At 44.4% G+C, this 14293-nt stretch overlaps 1 protein-coding gene across 1 annotated transcript; it reads right to left on the bottom strand.

The window, feature by feature from the left end:
* Positions 1–436: 436 nt before the first annotated feature.
* MYCFIDRAFT_167798 (uncharacterized protein) lies at positions 437–3547 on the bottom strand. Its single transcript, XM_007932607.1, has 4 exons — positions 2423–3547; positions 1293–2288; positions 1057–1234; positions 437–1001 (listed from the first exon to the last, which is right to left on the bottom strand). The coding sequence occupies exons 1-4, from the start codon at positions 3213–3215 to the stop codon at positions 872–874; spliced, it is 2097 nt and encodes a 698-aa protein (XP_007930798.1). The 5' UTR covers positions 3216–3547; the 3' UTR covers positions 437–871.
* Positions 3548–14293: the final 10746 nt, after the last annotated feature.

Here is a 14293-nt window from a genome sequence, read left to right as displayed (position 1 = left end):
ATCAAAAAAAAACAATTTTAGGGAGAGCTATGTATTAGTTTTATATTTAAGAAGAGATTGAAGACAGTAGTTGTCTCTATAGTAAGAGCCTTCCGAGCCCTACGACTGCTCTTTCATTATCCAAAGGGAGAAGGCTGAGACAGATTATGCCTGGATTAAGTTAAAAATCTACCACTCGGGCGGCGGACGCTATTACTCGGTTCTTGATGAAAGAGGGTGTAAGATAGGCCAACCTCGTGACGATGTTGGACTCTCAATGGCTTCGCGCTCGCCTCGTGCCTGCCTTTTCCACGGGCCGAGCACGTGAGCACCGATGCCAATGCCAATTGTTAGATTGGGAAACGGCTTCACACTGGAAGAAGAAGTTTCCTCTTGAACCTCATCATGATGTTCCACGACAAACACACGAAGGAATAGCAAAAGTTCTTTCACATTTCGCCTCTGACACCATCACTCACAATCATCTACCAAGTCCGACCGATCCCATCCATACCAACAACACAATCCCAAGAAGTGAAAAAGAGCCAGCTTTTCCAGCGCAGTCCGCAGTCCGCGCATCCACCGGCGGTGCCCTGCATCAAGCACACTCATACACCCATTCCCAGGCCCCATCAAGAACAAGAATAAAAAAACAATGACAGTCAAAACCGTCCGCCCGCAGGCTGGAATTCCGACAGCCCGCTCCAAAGCGAAAAAAAAGAATCCCCAATCGCCAGCATAAATATCATGCAAAATACATCTTCGTAACATCGTAGATCATCAACAATTCCGACATGTCTCTCGGTATCCAGCTTGGAATCCAACCATCAAGCTTTTCGAGCACCCAGTCGAACGAGAAAGGAAGGCATCGCGGTCGTAATTGATCGAGACGCTATCCCTGCCGCGAGTACGGCTTATTCATGGCCGCAATCTCACGGGAAATAGTGGCCCATTCGAGTTCGCGGCGTAGCGGCTTGCCGCGCTTCTGGCATTGAAACTCTTCCCATTTGAGGAGTTCATATCTGGTGGGGCTTGTCAGTGATTGGTGCTAATCAGATGCTTGGCTGGAGGACTCACGCAAAACGAAGATGTGGTTGAATAATAACATTCAAACGCCTCGCTCGGACAAAACAATAAGCTCGAGGTAGTGACAAGCCCAGCTCGTTCATGACCTCGGCGATACAGATCGTCGCGGATCTAGAGACCCCTACGCGACAATGCACCAACGTCTTGATGCCTCTTTTGCGACCGTTTTCTGGGTAAAAGTCAGTCAGCTTCACACCAAGTCTACTCGCGGCTGCGCTCATACTCACCAATAAACTCCAAACATCGACCAAAATCATCAGTGAGAGGATCGACTCCATTATCCTGGACTTTATCGATGAACATCAGATTCTCCTTCGGCCATTCCTCCATGACTTCGCTTGGCCACGTCATTGGTTCACCCACGCTCAAAATCTGACCAATGTCAAGCTCCTTCAGAAGACCAGGGTTGTTGGCGTGCCCAAGGTTGCCCAGATACATGTATGGCAAGATTCTGCTCGGCAGCGAGCCATCCATCTTTTCCAACCACTCGGGCGAAGCTGGACACAAAGAGCGGACATCGCCGGTGTGCTTTGGGGATGCCTGCAAGATGCGTGGCTGGATCGCTCGCAATAAGTGGACATCTGAGCTGTATGCAAAGAAGTTGCGTCCCTTTTCGCGATGCAATTCCAGCCAAGCATCGTGGACTGGAACACAATTGGCATACATGTAGTAGGCCAATCCGAGGAGTGAAGTCTCCGTGTAGCCGTCGGTGCAGTGGATGAGGATCTTCCTGCCCGAGTCACGCGTCTCGCTACTGCGCATGAAACTATCGCCATCGGCATCAAGGGGCGGTGTCAGCGACAGCTTGCTGTCTCGACGCTTTCTTGCCTCGTTGCCCGAGGAACAATTAGCTTGGTTGTGAATCCACTGGCACATTGCAAGCAGTCCATCAACTTCAGCCTGCGACCAGGTAGGTAGCATGATGGCCCCTGAGCCTGGGAATTCGATTTGAGTCAGCATTCCCTCTTTGCTCACGTCGGCTCGCTCTCGCCGATCCAGGGCGTCTTCAATGTACTTGAAAGACTTGTCCTCCGGAATGTGCGCGATATCGCTGCATTCGACAAGTATGTCGAAATTTTGCTGCTCGTCAGAAAGATCAAGGCCATCAGTGCCCCATCCCAGGTTTGGATCCGGTGTAGGCCCCATCCAGACATTAGGCGCGATCTCACTAGGAGCCGACATGGAGCACATTTCGAGGCGCTCCCAGTGGAAGAAGTCCATGACTTTGCCATTCATGCAGCCCTCCGAGTCTAGTTGAACAAGGTCTGGATAGTCGCATTCGACCGTCGTCCAGTCAGCTGCGTCAAAGTCAGTAAGGAATGAGTCCAATCAATTACATGTTCCAATTTCTACTCACATGACAGGATGAATGTATTGAACGATCGCGTGGTGTTGTTCGAGCCCTCCACCTTCTTCTGCCACACCCATTGAGCCCTCGAGATCCTCTTCGCCAGTCGGGCGACCTCTTCTCGCGGTGTCTTCTCATCGCCATACACAATGATATCGCTCACGGTGGCCATCTTGGCAGTCTGGATGTGAAAGTTCCTGACGCTGAAGCCCTCTTTGGGGTCTGCCTCTATGAACTCGGGCTCTTCGATCTGCTTAGTCTTGGCAGCCGGCAAGGGCTTCAACAACTCTTCAGGAGCGATTGCTCCCTTGATGCGACAAAGCGACAGATCACCGCCTGCTTTCACGACAGTGATGGCTCGAATGCATGCTGGAGTCCGTCGTAGCGACTTCTTTCGTGCTATGAAGAAAGCCAGTTGTAATGAGTTGTCGGCATGCAGGCCGTGAAGCCATGGAAAGACTTGCTTTGGCGCGGGTAAGGGTTGCGAAGCTAAATGGTCGAGAGCTTCAGACAGTTTCTCGGCTGATATAGAGTACACTGGAGGGTCATTGAAGACTTTCTCGAAGGCAATGGGTGGATGTGTCAAGGTAGTTGTCCCGATGGACTGTGTTGGCGAGGGCGGAGAGGCCGGCGGGGTATCAAGCTGACGAGCGGCTGGTCGAGGACCGGGTGAGCAGAAGGGTATATGTTTGTTGGGGACAGGCGCCGGTGTCCCTCGGGTTGAGGTATTGATGGATAGCTGGGGTGGAGGTGTTGCGGTGCGTAGCGATTCCAATGGCCTCGTCAGCACGGTCGTGGCCATCCTCGCATAAGTGATAGGCGGCGATTCTCGGTAGCCTCAGTGCGCTGCGCTGGAAGGGGCTTGTGTCTATCGTTCACGAAGTGCAGATTCACCGAGACTGAGGTGGGCGTTGGGGATCGTCCACGCAAGAGACCCGGACAATTAGCGAGTCGTGAAAAAGCGTAGGGTAGCGTGTCGTGGTCGCGGTCGCGGGGAAAGTAGGCTGTGGGCTGCGGAATGTATCAAGTTGGCGTCGCGTCGCCGTTACGTCGTTGCAGCAACAGCGATCAAGGTGGGAGATGGTATAAGCAGCAGGCGTGGCATTCACGGCAGCAGCGTCGAGAAACAACGAGATCAATGGTGAGAGTAGTTTGTGAGGCGTGAAGTAAGAGGGCCAGGTGCCATGCCCTACCACCGCCGTTTGGCTTTGGGCGTTGGAGCTGCAAGTGCAGTTGACGACGGGGACTTCCTGCCCTCGCAAGTGGCAAGTGGCAGATAGCGCGGGGTACACCCTGGTTCTGGGTGGTCTGTGCGCGCCAAAACACCTGGACCCGAAACATCAAGTGTCGATCAACTGAGCCTCTGCCATCATATCGCTTCGCTTCCTTTGTGCATTATTATTTGGCCTGGTGTGGCATGTGCAGACTACACGGTCACGGTGCTTGCACTTGCCTTGCACCGGGGAATGGCCTGCCTGCGATCGTGCACCGGAAGAGCCTCACGCACGACACTGACAGCGCGACCAAGACCAGTCGGCATCAGGGTCGGCCCCCTTGACTCCTGGTGGACGCGCAGGCCAGACCCCAGCCCAGCCCAGCCAAGCCATCCTTCCACGCCTCTTCGCCTCAGGCTCTCAACGGCGAGCCCAGCTTCGACTTCTTGTCCCGAACCTCCTGCACTTTCTGCCCCTCGTTCGCGCGTCCAACGGCCACCAACAGCCAACGGCCAGCGAAGTCGCGATGACGCTACACGCGTTCATGCCGGCACCTCTATCTCTGGCATGTGTCGTGCGGCGTGTTCTTCGATAACGCACAACCGGACAGCTCCTCTGTCTCCTGCAACTGCCAGTCTACAACAGCTTATCCTACCCCTGCCGAGCCAGTCTTGGTGCGAGATGATGAAAGGCGAGGGTGCTGGTATCTCAGTTCCTCATCCCAGTTTCCGGCCCCAGAACACGGGTCTAACTTAGGCGGGCACCAACGTAGATGCGAGTAGATCAACCAAGAAAGTAAATTATATGCACCTCGAGGGTTCCATATGCCCCTGCAAAGTGCCCTGAAACTACACAAATTAGTGTATAAATCGGGGTGTTGCAAATTACCCCTATAAAAGCTAATTACCTCGGATTTCTACCGTTCTAAACAGCCGTAATCGCTCGAAAACGACTAAGTCTACGCCTATACCTTAGCACTACTACTTCTACCGCTTAGAAGCGATAACTTCTCCTTAGATCCGTCGTTTTAGTAGTCTAATTAGTATAGGAGATAGCGTACGAGAGGATTAATCTATCCGATATAGTTAAGGTAGTATACCTACGTATAACCTTCTACGAGCGCGTTTCGAAGGTGTTATAGGCTTACTAATTAAAGGCTTCTAACGACGAGGTTTATAATAGCTACCTAATAGCTATAGTAGATCAATTAAAGTGTCTTTACTAGGTAACTATATAGATAATAAATACTAAGCTATAGATAGTGCCGAAGAAGGTAGTAGCTCTATAGAAGATAGAGATAGAGGTTAGCGTAGTAGAAACAGCTTACTTAGTAATAGCAAATCGTCTAGTAAGGATTAATGCCTTAATACCTCGTCGTTATCGTATTAATTACTTTTGCTAGCGCCTTTTAGTAAAGATAGCGGCAATCGACTAATTAGCGTAGATTATAGAAGAAGGTCTATATCCGATAGACTATCGAATAGGTCTTTACCGTCTACCTTATACGGAGCGTCGTTGTTGCTACTATCGCTTCTATTATCCGACTAAATAAGTAAGTCGCTAACCTCTATAATGCCGTAGTAGTTAGGTAGGCTATAAACCTATAGCGTATAGCCGTTAACTAAGATACGAGGCCTAATCGGAGGCTTAGTTGTTATTACTATTGCTTTACTAACCTCTAAACCTTTAGAAGTAGCTATAACTAAGTTAGGTAGTGTTAGCAATAGCTTTAACCGGAAGACAGGTTAGCGTAATAGCCTATCGTCTATACCTCGCTATTTAGCGGCATAATAAGGTATTAACTCGGCCTCTTAATAGCCGTTGTTAAACTACTATTATATATGCGCGTTAATTAAGTTATAGCTTATTAAGGCGTAGTTAGTAACCTACTATAGAAGGGCCTTATATTACTAAGCGTCGGTAAGGTTAGAAGCCTACGAGTCGTAGAACCGGAAGAAGGCCTACAAGACTATATTAGGACTAAAGAGGTTATACGTAATTAGTAGGTAACCGGGCTCGAGTAAAGCTAGGGTCTTAATGCCTTAGGTAGGGCTTAGCGCTAGGCGTTAGGCTAACTAGCCTGCCTTCCTCCCTTTCCTCTTAGATCTCTATCGAATACTATACTAATTCACTACTACCCTATCTACCTGCTAATATAACCCTTCTTATATAGTATTCGATCTACCCTTTAAGGGTAGTAGCTAGATAGTCCTTATTTCAAGCTTTTAGCGGTATAGCTACGAACAAGACTAATCTAACTATATTGCGCCCGAAGAACGGGACCTATACGTACTATTCTATCGAAACAACCGTACTAAGCATTAAGCAAGGCCTTCTATACGGCCTATTATACTAAGTTAATCGTACTAGACTAATATCTACTAATTCCGCTATATCCGTATCTTAGGGGCTAACAATACATTATTAGTGTCGCCCCTTATAATAGCCGGTTTATTACGAAACAACAACCGTGCTGCCGCTAGTAGCGCTAGTAACGACAATGCTAGTAGTACAGTACCTACTAAAGTGCCTACTAAAGCACCTACTAAAGTGCCTCCTACTAAGGAGCCTACTACTAGGCCTGCCGAAGAACCTATAATTCTAGGTAACGACCTAGAGTTGCCTATTAACGACATTCTTAACAACATTGTTAATCGACGATATAGCTAACTAGCCTTTAGCCCTTAACTATTAGGGAGACTTCAAGAAGCTACTTAAAACAGGCTTACTGCCCTACGTTAAGAACAATAGCTAAAGGATAACCTCCTCGAGCTTCGCCGCCTTTAGGAAGACCCTACTACTACCAAACTAATAGCAGGGCCTTCTTTACTACCCGTTTTAGTCTAAAAGAAGGATGCTAAACTTAAGGACTGTACTGTGTTTAATAGCTCTAGTCGGAAGCAATACAATAATTACATTCGTAACTGCGAGCTTAACTAGCGTAATGTACTAAGAGCGCTGCTAGATAACTACTTATTGGCCGTCTACGCTATGTAATATATTAATAGCGACCTAAAACGCACCTAGGATAACTACTTTAACTCCCTTACTAATTAGACCGCTATTTAGTAGCAAACCTATAAGACTATTATACTAGACACCCTTAGAAACCCTATACTAAGGCAATAACATGCTTAGGACCTGTACCTTCGAGCTAAACAAAAGACTAATTAATCGGCTCGTTTATTCGAGGCCTATTTAAAGACCCTCGAGGATAACCTTCCGGCTAAGACTAATTCTATATAGATCTCGGAAATACGCCTAAAACTTAGATAGGAACTTATCCTCGAATTAGACCGTCGCCGTATATTCGAACAAGCTAACCTAATACGTATTCAATTCATAGTTAAAGTAGAAACAGCTAAACGAGCTGTTTAGCTTTAGCAACGACTAGAATTAAGGATCCGACTAGCTAGTACTAACCGTAGCAACCGTAGTAGCTACGGAGGAAATTAAGGTTCCTACTAAGACAATAGTGCTAACAATAGGAATAGTAACAACGACCGTAGAAGAGGCCGTAGCCGCCGGCTATATAAAGGAGGCCGCGATAGGGGCCGTAGAAGGGGCTCGTATCCCTATAATGCTAACCGCTCGTCTAACAATAGCAATAACAGCTACGGCAGTCTACTAACTAGATTGAAGTGCTTTAATTGTAACAGCACTAGCTATCTACTAGGCCAATGCGACAAACCTAAGGACTAGGCCCGAATTGACCGTACTTCCGCTAAGTATAGGAAACACCTTTTAGCCGCTAACGCTACCCTAGTCGGCTCTTTTAATTAGTCGAAAAAAGAGTAAACGCCGCACTAACTGTTAGCCTTGTGCGGCGTAAGACTATCGACATTATGCTAGCTATAACACGCTCCTACCTTATATAAGACACGAAGGGCACTACCTATTAAACCAAGGTTATACTAGATCTAGGAAATTCAGTTAGTGCCCTTATTAGCTATCGCCTAGCTAAGCAATTAGACCTTCGACAACTGCCGAAGACTAACCTGCCAACCCTTGCCTAGTTTAATAACGCTCGGCACTTAACCTATAGGGCCTACTATGTTCCTATAGCCCTAAAGGACGACCTCGGAAATGAGCGCCTACTAGACTTTACTGCCTACGTAGTAGATATAGACAGCCTCCTATCCGATATTGTTATTAGCAACCCTGTTCTTAAGTACTACGCTATAGCTATAGACCTAGGCCTCTAGAAGTAGCGATTTGGAATCGCTAGGAAAGAGGATATTAAACACATTAATATTAGCGAGTGTCCTAATAATATTAGGGTCCTGTTTATTAGCAACCTAATACCTACCTTAGCTAATCCGATAGCTAATCTTCTCGGTAGAGATAACGATAAACCTATACCCCCTAATAGCATAGACCCTAATTAGCTCTCTCGTATACTAGTGCCTATCCGAGAGACCTATATTAATGTGTTTGAACACTACCTAGCATCGACATTGCCTATGTTTAAAGAGACGGATTATAAGATTAATATTATAGAGGGCAAGGAGGTTCCTTTTAGCCCCCTCTACAACCTTAGTAAACGAGAGCTTACTATGCTACGTAAGTACCTAGAGGAAAACCTAGCTAATAGTCGAATTCGATATAGTAACAGCCCTGCTAGTGCACCTATCCTATTCGTACTAAAGAAGGATAGTAGCCTGCGCCTCTATATCGATTATCGTAGGCTTAATGCTATTACTATTAAGGATCGCTATCTACTTCCTCTTATTAATAAGACCCTCGATCGCCTTTCTAGTACCTACTACTATACTATATTAGACATTAAGGACGCCTATTACCGCATTCGTATTCGCAAGGGCGATAAATAGAAGATAGCCTTTCGCACTCGCTATAGCTATTTCGAGTACTTAGTTATGCTATTTAGGCTAGCTAATGCCCCTACTACATTCTAGTCCTATATTAATCGGGCCCTATTAGGCCTATTAGATTACCTCTGTATAGTTTACCTAGATAACATCCTAGTTTATATACACTTACCTAACATTACGGAGTACTAGGCTATAGTCCGTAAGGTCCTCGACCGCCTACGAGCCTATAGCTTATATTACAAGCCTTCTAAATGCACCTTTGCTACTAAAGAGGTGTTATTCCTTAGCTTCCTCGTGTTAACTAAGGGTATTAAGGCTGATCCTAATCGGATTAAAACAATTACTAAATAGCCTGTTCCTACGTCTATTAAGGAGCTTTAATCGTTCCTCGGCTTCGCTAATTTCTACCGCCGGTTTATTAAGGGCTATTTACGGTATATAATGCCCCTAACTAAGCTTACCAAAACCAAGGCTAACCTAACTAGAGAGTTCAAATGGACTAATAGAGCACAAGCCGCTTTTAACGGCCTAAAGCAACGCTTTACTAATGTCCCCTTATTATACTATTTCGTGCTAAGTAAGCAGATCCGAATTGAGACTAACGCTTTACAGTTCGCTATATCGGCTATTATGTTACAACAATTAGATAATAACTATTACTAGCACCTAATTGCCTTCTTTTTACGAAAGATAATCGATATAGAGCGTCGATATAAGACCTACGAGCAAGAGCTCCTAGCTATTGTCGAGGCCTTTAAGCACTAGCGCTACTATCTCGATAGTGTATAGCACACTATTTAGGTCTATACAGACTATAACAACCTCCGTAGAATTACGAAGGTTACTAGGGTTATAGGTCGATAGGCTAGATAGGCCGTCTACCTCGCCGGGTTCGATTTTAATATATTATATCGGCTAGGCGTAAGCAACCCTACTAATAGCCTATCGAGGCGACCTAATTACGACAGCGAGACTTAGTACATTAATTTATTGTTTCTAACCCTGTAGCATAAGATTGCTATAGCCCGTGTTATTAATAAGCAAGCGCAAGATAAGCGGACTTCCGGACCCCGCGGCGGCAACAAATACTATAGCGGAGTTGTCGTTCTTCTAGTGCACGTTAAGAAGGACGTAGATCGCTCGAGCTATAATAACTCGATTAAGGACATTGCTATCTATAGTAATAGTCTATATAGCGACAGTACTATAGAAGAGGTTGCAGTAGTTCCGGCTGCTAGTGCTATTAGATGTATATAATGCGTACCTCGTTTAATAGCGAGGGTACTGTTAAATAACCTTACAAATAGGGATAGTTAATCGTTTATAGATAAGCTATTGCGTGCTTAGTAGAGGGACGCCTTTGCTATTAACCGTATTAATAAGCTTGTAAGTAGGCGAACGACTCGATCTAGCAAGAGTAATTAGTCGATCGACGACAAAGGTTACTTGAAGTTTAAGGGCAGATACTATATCCCCGCTGAACAATCGATTAGACAAGAGCTTTTAAAAAGGCACTATAATAGTGAGCTCGCTAGTTACTATAGTATAGAGAGGTCGTACGAGTTACTATTGCGCACATACTACTAGCTAAATAGTAAGCGGCATATAAAGGAGTATATGCAGACCTGTATAGTATACTAGCGAGTTAAAGCACTAAAGCACTTACTATTTAGCGAGTTGTCTTCACTCCCTGTTCTAAAGAAGCCTTTTGCAGAGCTTATAATAGACTTTATTATAGGCCTTCCCCCTACTAAGCGAAGAGGAAGCAAAGACGTCTTTAACGCTATATTAGTCGTTATAGACCGATTCACTAAGGGTGCTCGCTACATTCCTACTCGCAAGGATTGGACTGCTATTAATATAGTAGAGGCGCTGTAGACTAACATCTTCTATACCTATTAGGGAACCCCTAAGGGGATCGTATCCGATCGTAGATCGATACTAACATCTTACTATTAGAGCGAGATTTGCTTATAGCTAAGACTAAAGTATCGGCTATTAACAGCCTTCTATCTACAGACTAACGGTTAAACAGAGAGGCAGAATGCTACCCTATAGCAGTACCTACGTAGTTACATTAATAAGAACCCCGAGGACTAGGTTAACCTCCTACAACTAGCTAAATTCGTATATAATAATAGTGTCTACTTATCTACTAAGGTCTCCCCTTATTTTACTATAATAGGCTAGAACGCTGCCTTACTTTAAGACCTATTTACCTCGCTCGAGGCCGAGCGTAATAAAAGGGAAGCGCGTTAAGTACCTAAAACACTAGCGGCTATTAAGAGGGTTTAGAAGATGCGAGAAATCTATGCTAAGATAGCCGAGAAGTTGACAAAGGCTTAAGAGTACTAAAAGACCTACTACGATAAGCACTATACGCCGATAACCTTCAAACAAGGCGATATAGTTATACTAAGTACTAAGAACCTCCGCATCCGCAAGCACCTATTACCTAACAGCAAAACAAGGCCTAAGCTCGCACTAAGATATATTAGCCTATTCCGCATTCGAGAAGTTAAGGGCTCCTCCGTATAGGCCTATTAGTTATAGCTTCCTCCCTATTATACTATCTATAACACCTTCTATATATCCCTCCTTAAGCTATATTACCTACGTAAGGGGGATGAAGCACCTGCTAAACACGAAGACATATTAGCGGATAGGGAAGAGCTGTAGTCTATAGAACGTATCCTATAGTACCGGACTAGGAAAGGCAAGAAGGAGTACCTATTAAGATAGCAAGGCTATTTACCTAAATAGGACTCGTAGGAAGCTGAAGGTTCCTTTAAGGACATAACCGAGTTATTAGATAAGTACTAGACTAGCGTAAAGAACAAGAAGAAGGCTAAAAGCTTATAATGTTACTACTAAGCCTAGGAACAATGCTACCCCCGGGGTGCTATTAGCTAACTAATTAGAGACAAGCAATTGTTAGCAACAAAGGACAATAAGACTATACTAGGCGCACTACGACGCGTTAACTAATTGCCTGCTCTTTTAAGGACTCTACCTCTTTACTAATGCGCCCTATAAGGCCCTTCTCCTAGTATTTAGGTCCCCCTCTTGTTCCTTTATTCTATCGAAGCCTCGAGGCCTAGGCAATCGGCGCGGCCGGCGCGGCTATATTAGTAACGGTATTGCGGAGTATATTGTTAGTCGAAGAAGGAAATTAGAAGCAAGGTAAAGTTAGCGCTAAGACGACTAGCGCTACTATTATTAATATTACTTGCTATTGTCGCTACGCCTATAGACGCAACCTTACCTATACTACGAGCCTAAGGCACCTTTAATCAAACTTTAATTAAAGCTTTAAGCCTATTAAAGGTTTAATTAAAACTTTAAGGCTAAGTTAAAACTTTGACTAAGTTAAAAGATTAAGCGACTAATAGACTAACTAAGGGTAAAACTATAGAGCTAAGCTAGCCGGGGTCGATCTTGCGGACAATAGGTTACTCCTCGATCTATCTAACCCTTTAAGCGAGGCGAACCTCTACTACTGCACTTACAATAGCCTTTACCTATAGAAACTAGACGAGCTGTGTTTTTTCTAAAAAGATAAGATAAGATTGACAATTAAAGGCTGCCAAACCTAACTAATTAGGGCTAGCGAAACTACGAACAATAATGGCCCTTATAATAATAAGAACAAACCCTCGGAAGCGGACAACCCTCGGAAGCGGATATAGCTAGGTCTTTTAGAGTAGACGCAAAGAACTCGGTACGACATTACGTAGAACAGGGGTAGTGCTACAATACCCCGTATACCTACCTATTATAGTAGGGAAGGTGCGCTCGTATTGTAATTAGTCGGTAGTCGTCAATTTTTGTAGTTATATATCACTTTATTATATAAAGGGATAGCGCAGTTAGAGTTAGACATTGTGTTATATTAGAGGTAAGGTTTAATATAGTTACATAATCGGTAATTGCGTATTTAATTTAGCGCGGACTAAGAAGCTTACTAGACCTGCTAAGTTAGCAGCGATAGAGGTTAAGAATAGAACAAAGACTAGCTACGAGGGCGCGGCCTTTAGAAGAGAAGCGTATATCAGGACTAAAGAGGTTATACGTAATTGGTAGGTAACCGGGCTCGAGTGAAGCTAGGGTCTTAATGCCTTAGGCAGGGCTTAGCGCTAGGCGTTGGGCTAACTAGCCTGCCTTCCTCCCTCTCCTCTTAGATCTCTATCGAATACTATACTGATTCACTACTACCCTATCTACCTGCTGACATAACCCTTCTTACAGACTAATTCTTATATAGAATAGAAGTAGTCCTTCACTTAGTGCTTCCGTAACACTCCTAGTGCCTTATAGACCTTAATAGCACCTGCTAGGCTTAACTAATTGTCGTCGTTTATAATTAGCTTAGTCTAGTGCTATTTAGGGTAGATTAGATTGCTATTTAGACCTTAGAAGCGATTAATATAGAGCCGGCAACGTTCTAGTATAAGAACACTCGTTCCCTCGATATAGAAGCGCTAAATATACTTGCAAGGTAGGTAATAGCTATACTAGAAGTAGTAGAAGCACTTACTATATACGTTGTCGTACGGAGCCGGTAGTGCTATCCGCTAGGTAGGCTTATAGCTATTAATATCGTTGTAGCACTATATAAGCTAATCCGCTACCTTCTTCTATATTGCGAGAGGTAAACGCCTAAATTCGATAGTCTTGCTTTGCCGCTACATTAGAAGCTATCTATGCTTCTTAACTACGCTATTTTAACGGACTCGGTCGCGGATATAGCTATCAAGCTAAACAACGTGTAGAACAGTGCCTATAACAGTTAGTTGTTGTTATATAGAAGAGCTAAGAAGCTATAGAAGTGTAAGAATAATACTAAAAGCCGCCGTGCTAAGGAATTCCCCTATTCTAAAAAATATAGCTTTTATATAAATTCCGACAGCACTATAAGAATAGGACGAATACGCACCTCGTAAGCTCTATTTGCGTATCTAACGCTTGTCTCGGCGCTTTAAGTGTGCGTAATAGCCCTCGAGTAGGCTAGTAGTGCGAACGGCTATTAAAATCGGGTCTCCGAGCCGTAACTAAGTCGCCTAGCGATCGCTTTCGGAAGCCTTCTAATTTGCCTTTAGATAAGCTAACTCTTCGGCGGCCGTAACTGTATTCTTATAGGACTTAAAGGCTACTATTGCCTAGTCAATAAAGTATTAGCATTCTTCTTAGTCTCGAGCAATAAACAGAGCCTTGTTTATTGCCTTTAAAACAGCCGGAAAGCGCTTAAAGTGCTTCTCGAGGGTTTTAATAAGGTAGCGTTAGTAGAGGCGTTAGATAATGCCGCTATCTAAGAGGCCTTAAGCGATACCGAGTTGCTTACTTGCTGAGTTATTAGTAATCGACTATAGCGCTATCTAAGAAGACTGCTTAGTATAGTTAAACTAGTCTTAATCTTTAGCTTTAGAAGAATAGCGGTTGTTAAGGTTGAGCTAGAAGTGCTTGCTATAGCCGTCGTATTCGCTAACCTTGCGATTATAGTCTAATTTAGCTTTTTCTTTAAGCCTAGAAATAGCCTTCTTAATAAGGTGTACTTGTTTATAGTCTATAAGGAAGTAAGCCGCTAGAAGCTACTCTAAATAGCTATTACGGACGTGTATAGTCGAGAGAGGCTATTTTAGCTTATTAGTTAGGTACGTAGAGTCTAGTAAGAACAAAGACCTATAGTTGCGAAGGGCTCGAAGTTGCTAGTCCGCTACCTATACAAGGCCTCTATATAGCTTTCTATTACTTCTACGAGACTTAATTATCTCTGCGTAGCTACTTCTACTACTAAATTTAGCCTATAAGTACTCGTACGCCTGCTAAAGCTATTT

Source organism: Pseudocercospora fijiensis (genome assembly GCF_000340215.1).
Source record: "Pseudocercospora fijiensis CIRAD86 unplaced genomic scaffold MYCFIscaffold_9, whole genome shotgun sequence".
In the NCBI taxonomy this organism is placed as follows: Eukaryota; Fungi; Ascomycota; class Dothideomycetes; order Mycosphaerellales; family Mycosphaerellaceae; genus Pseudocercospora; species Pseudocercospora fijiensis.
Note: the sequence above shows the minus strand (reverse complement) of the source record. Positions and strands in the feature narration are given on the sequence as shown.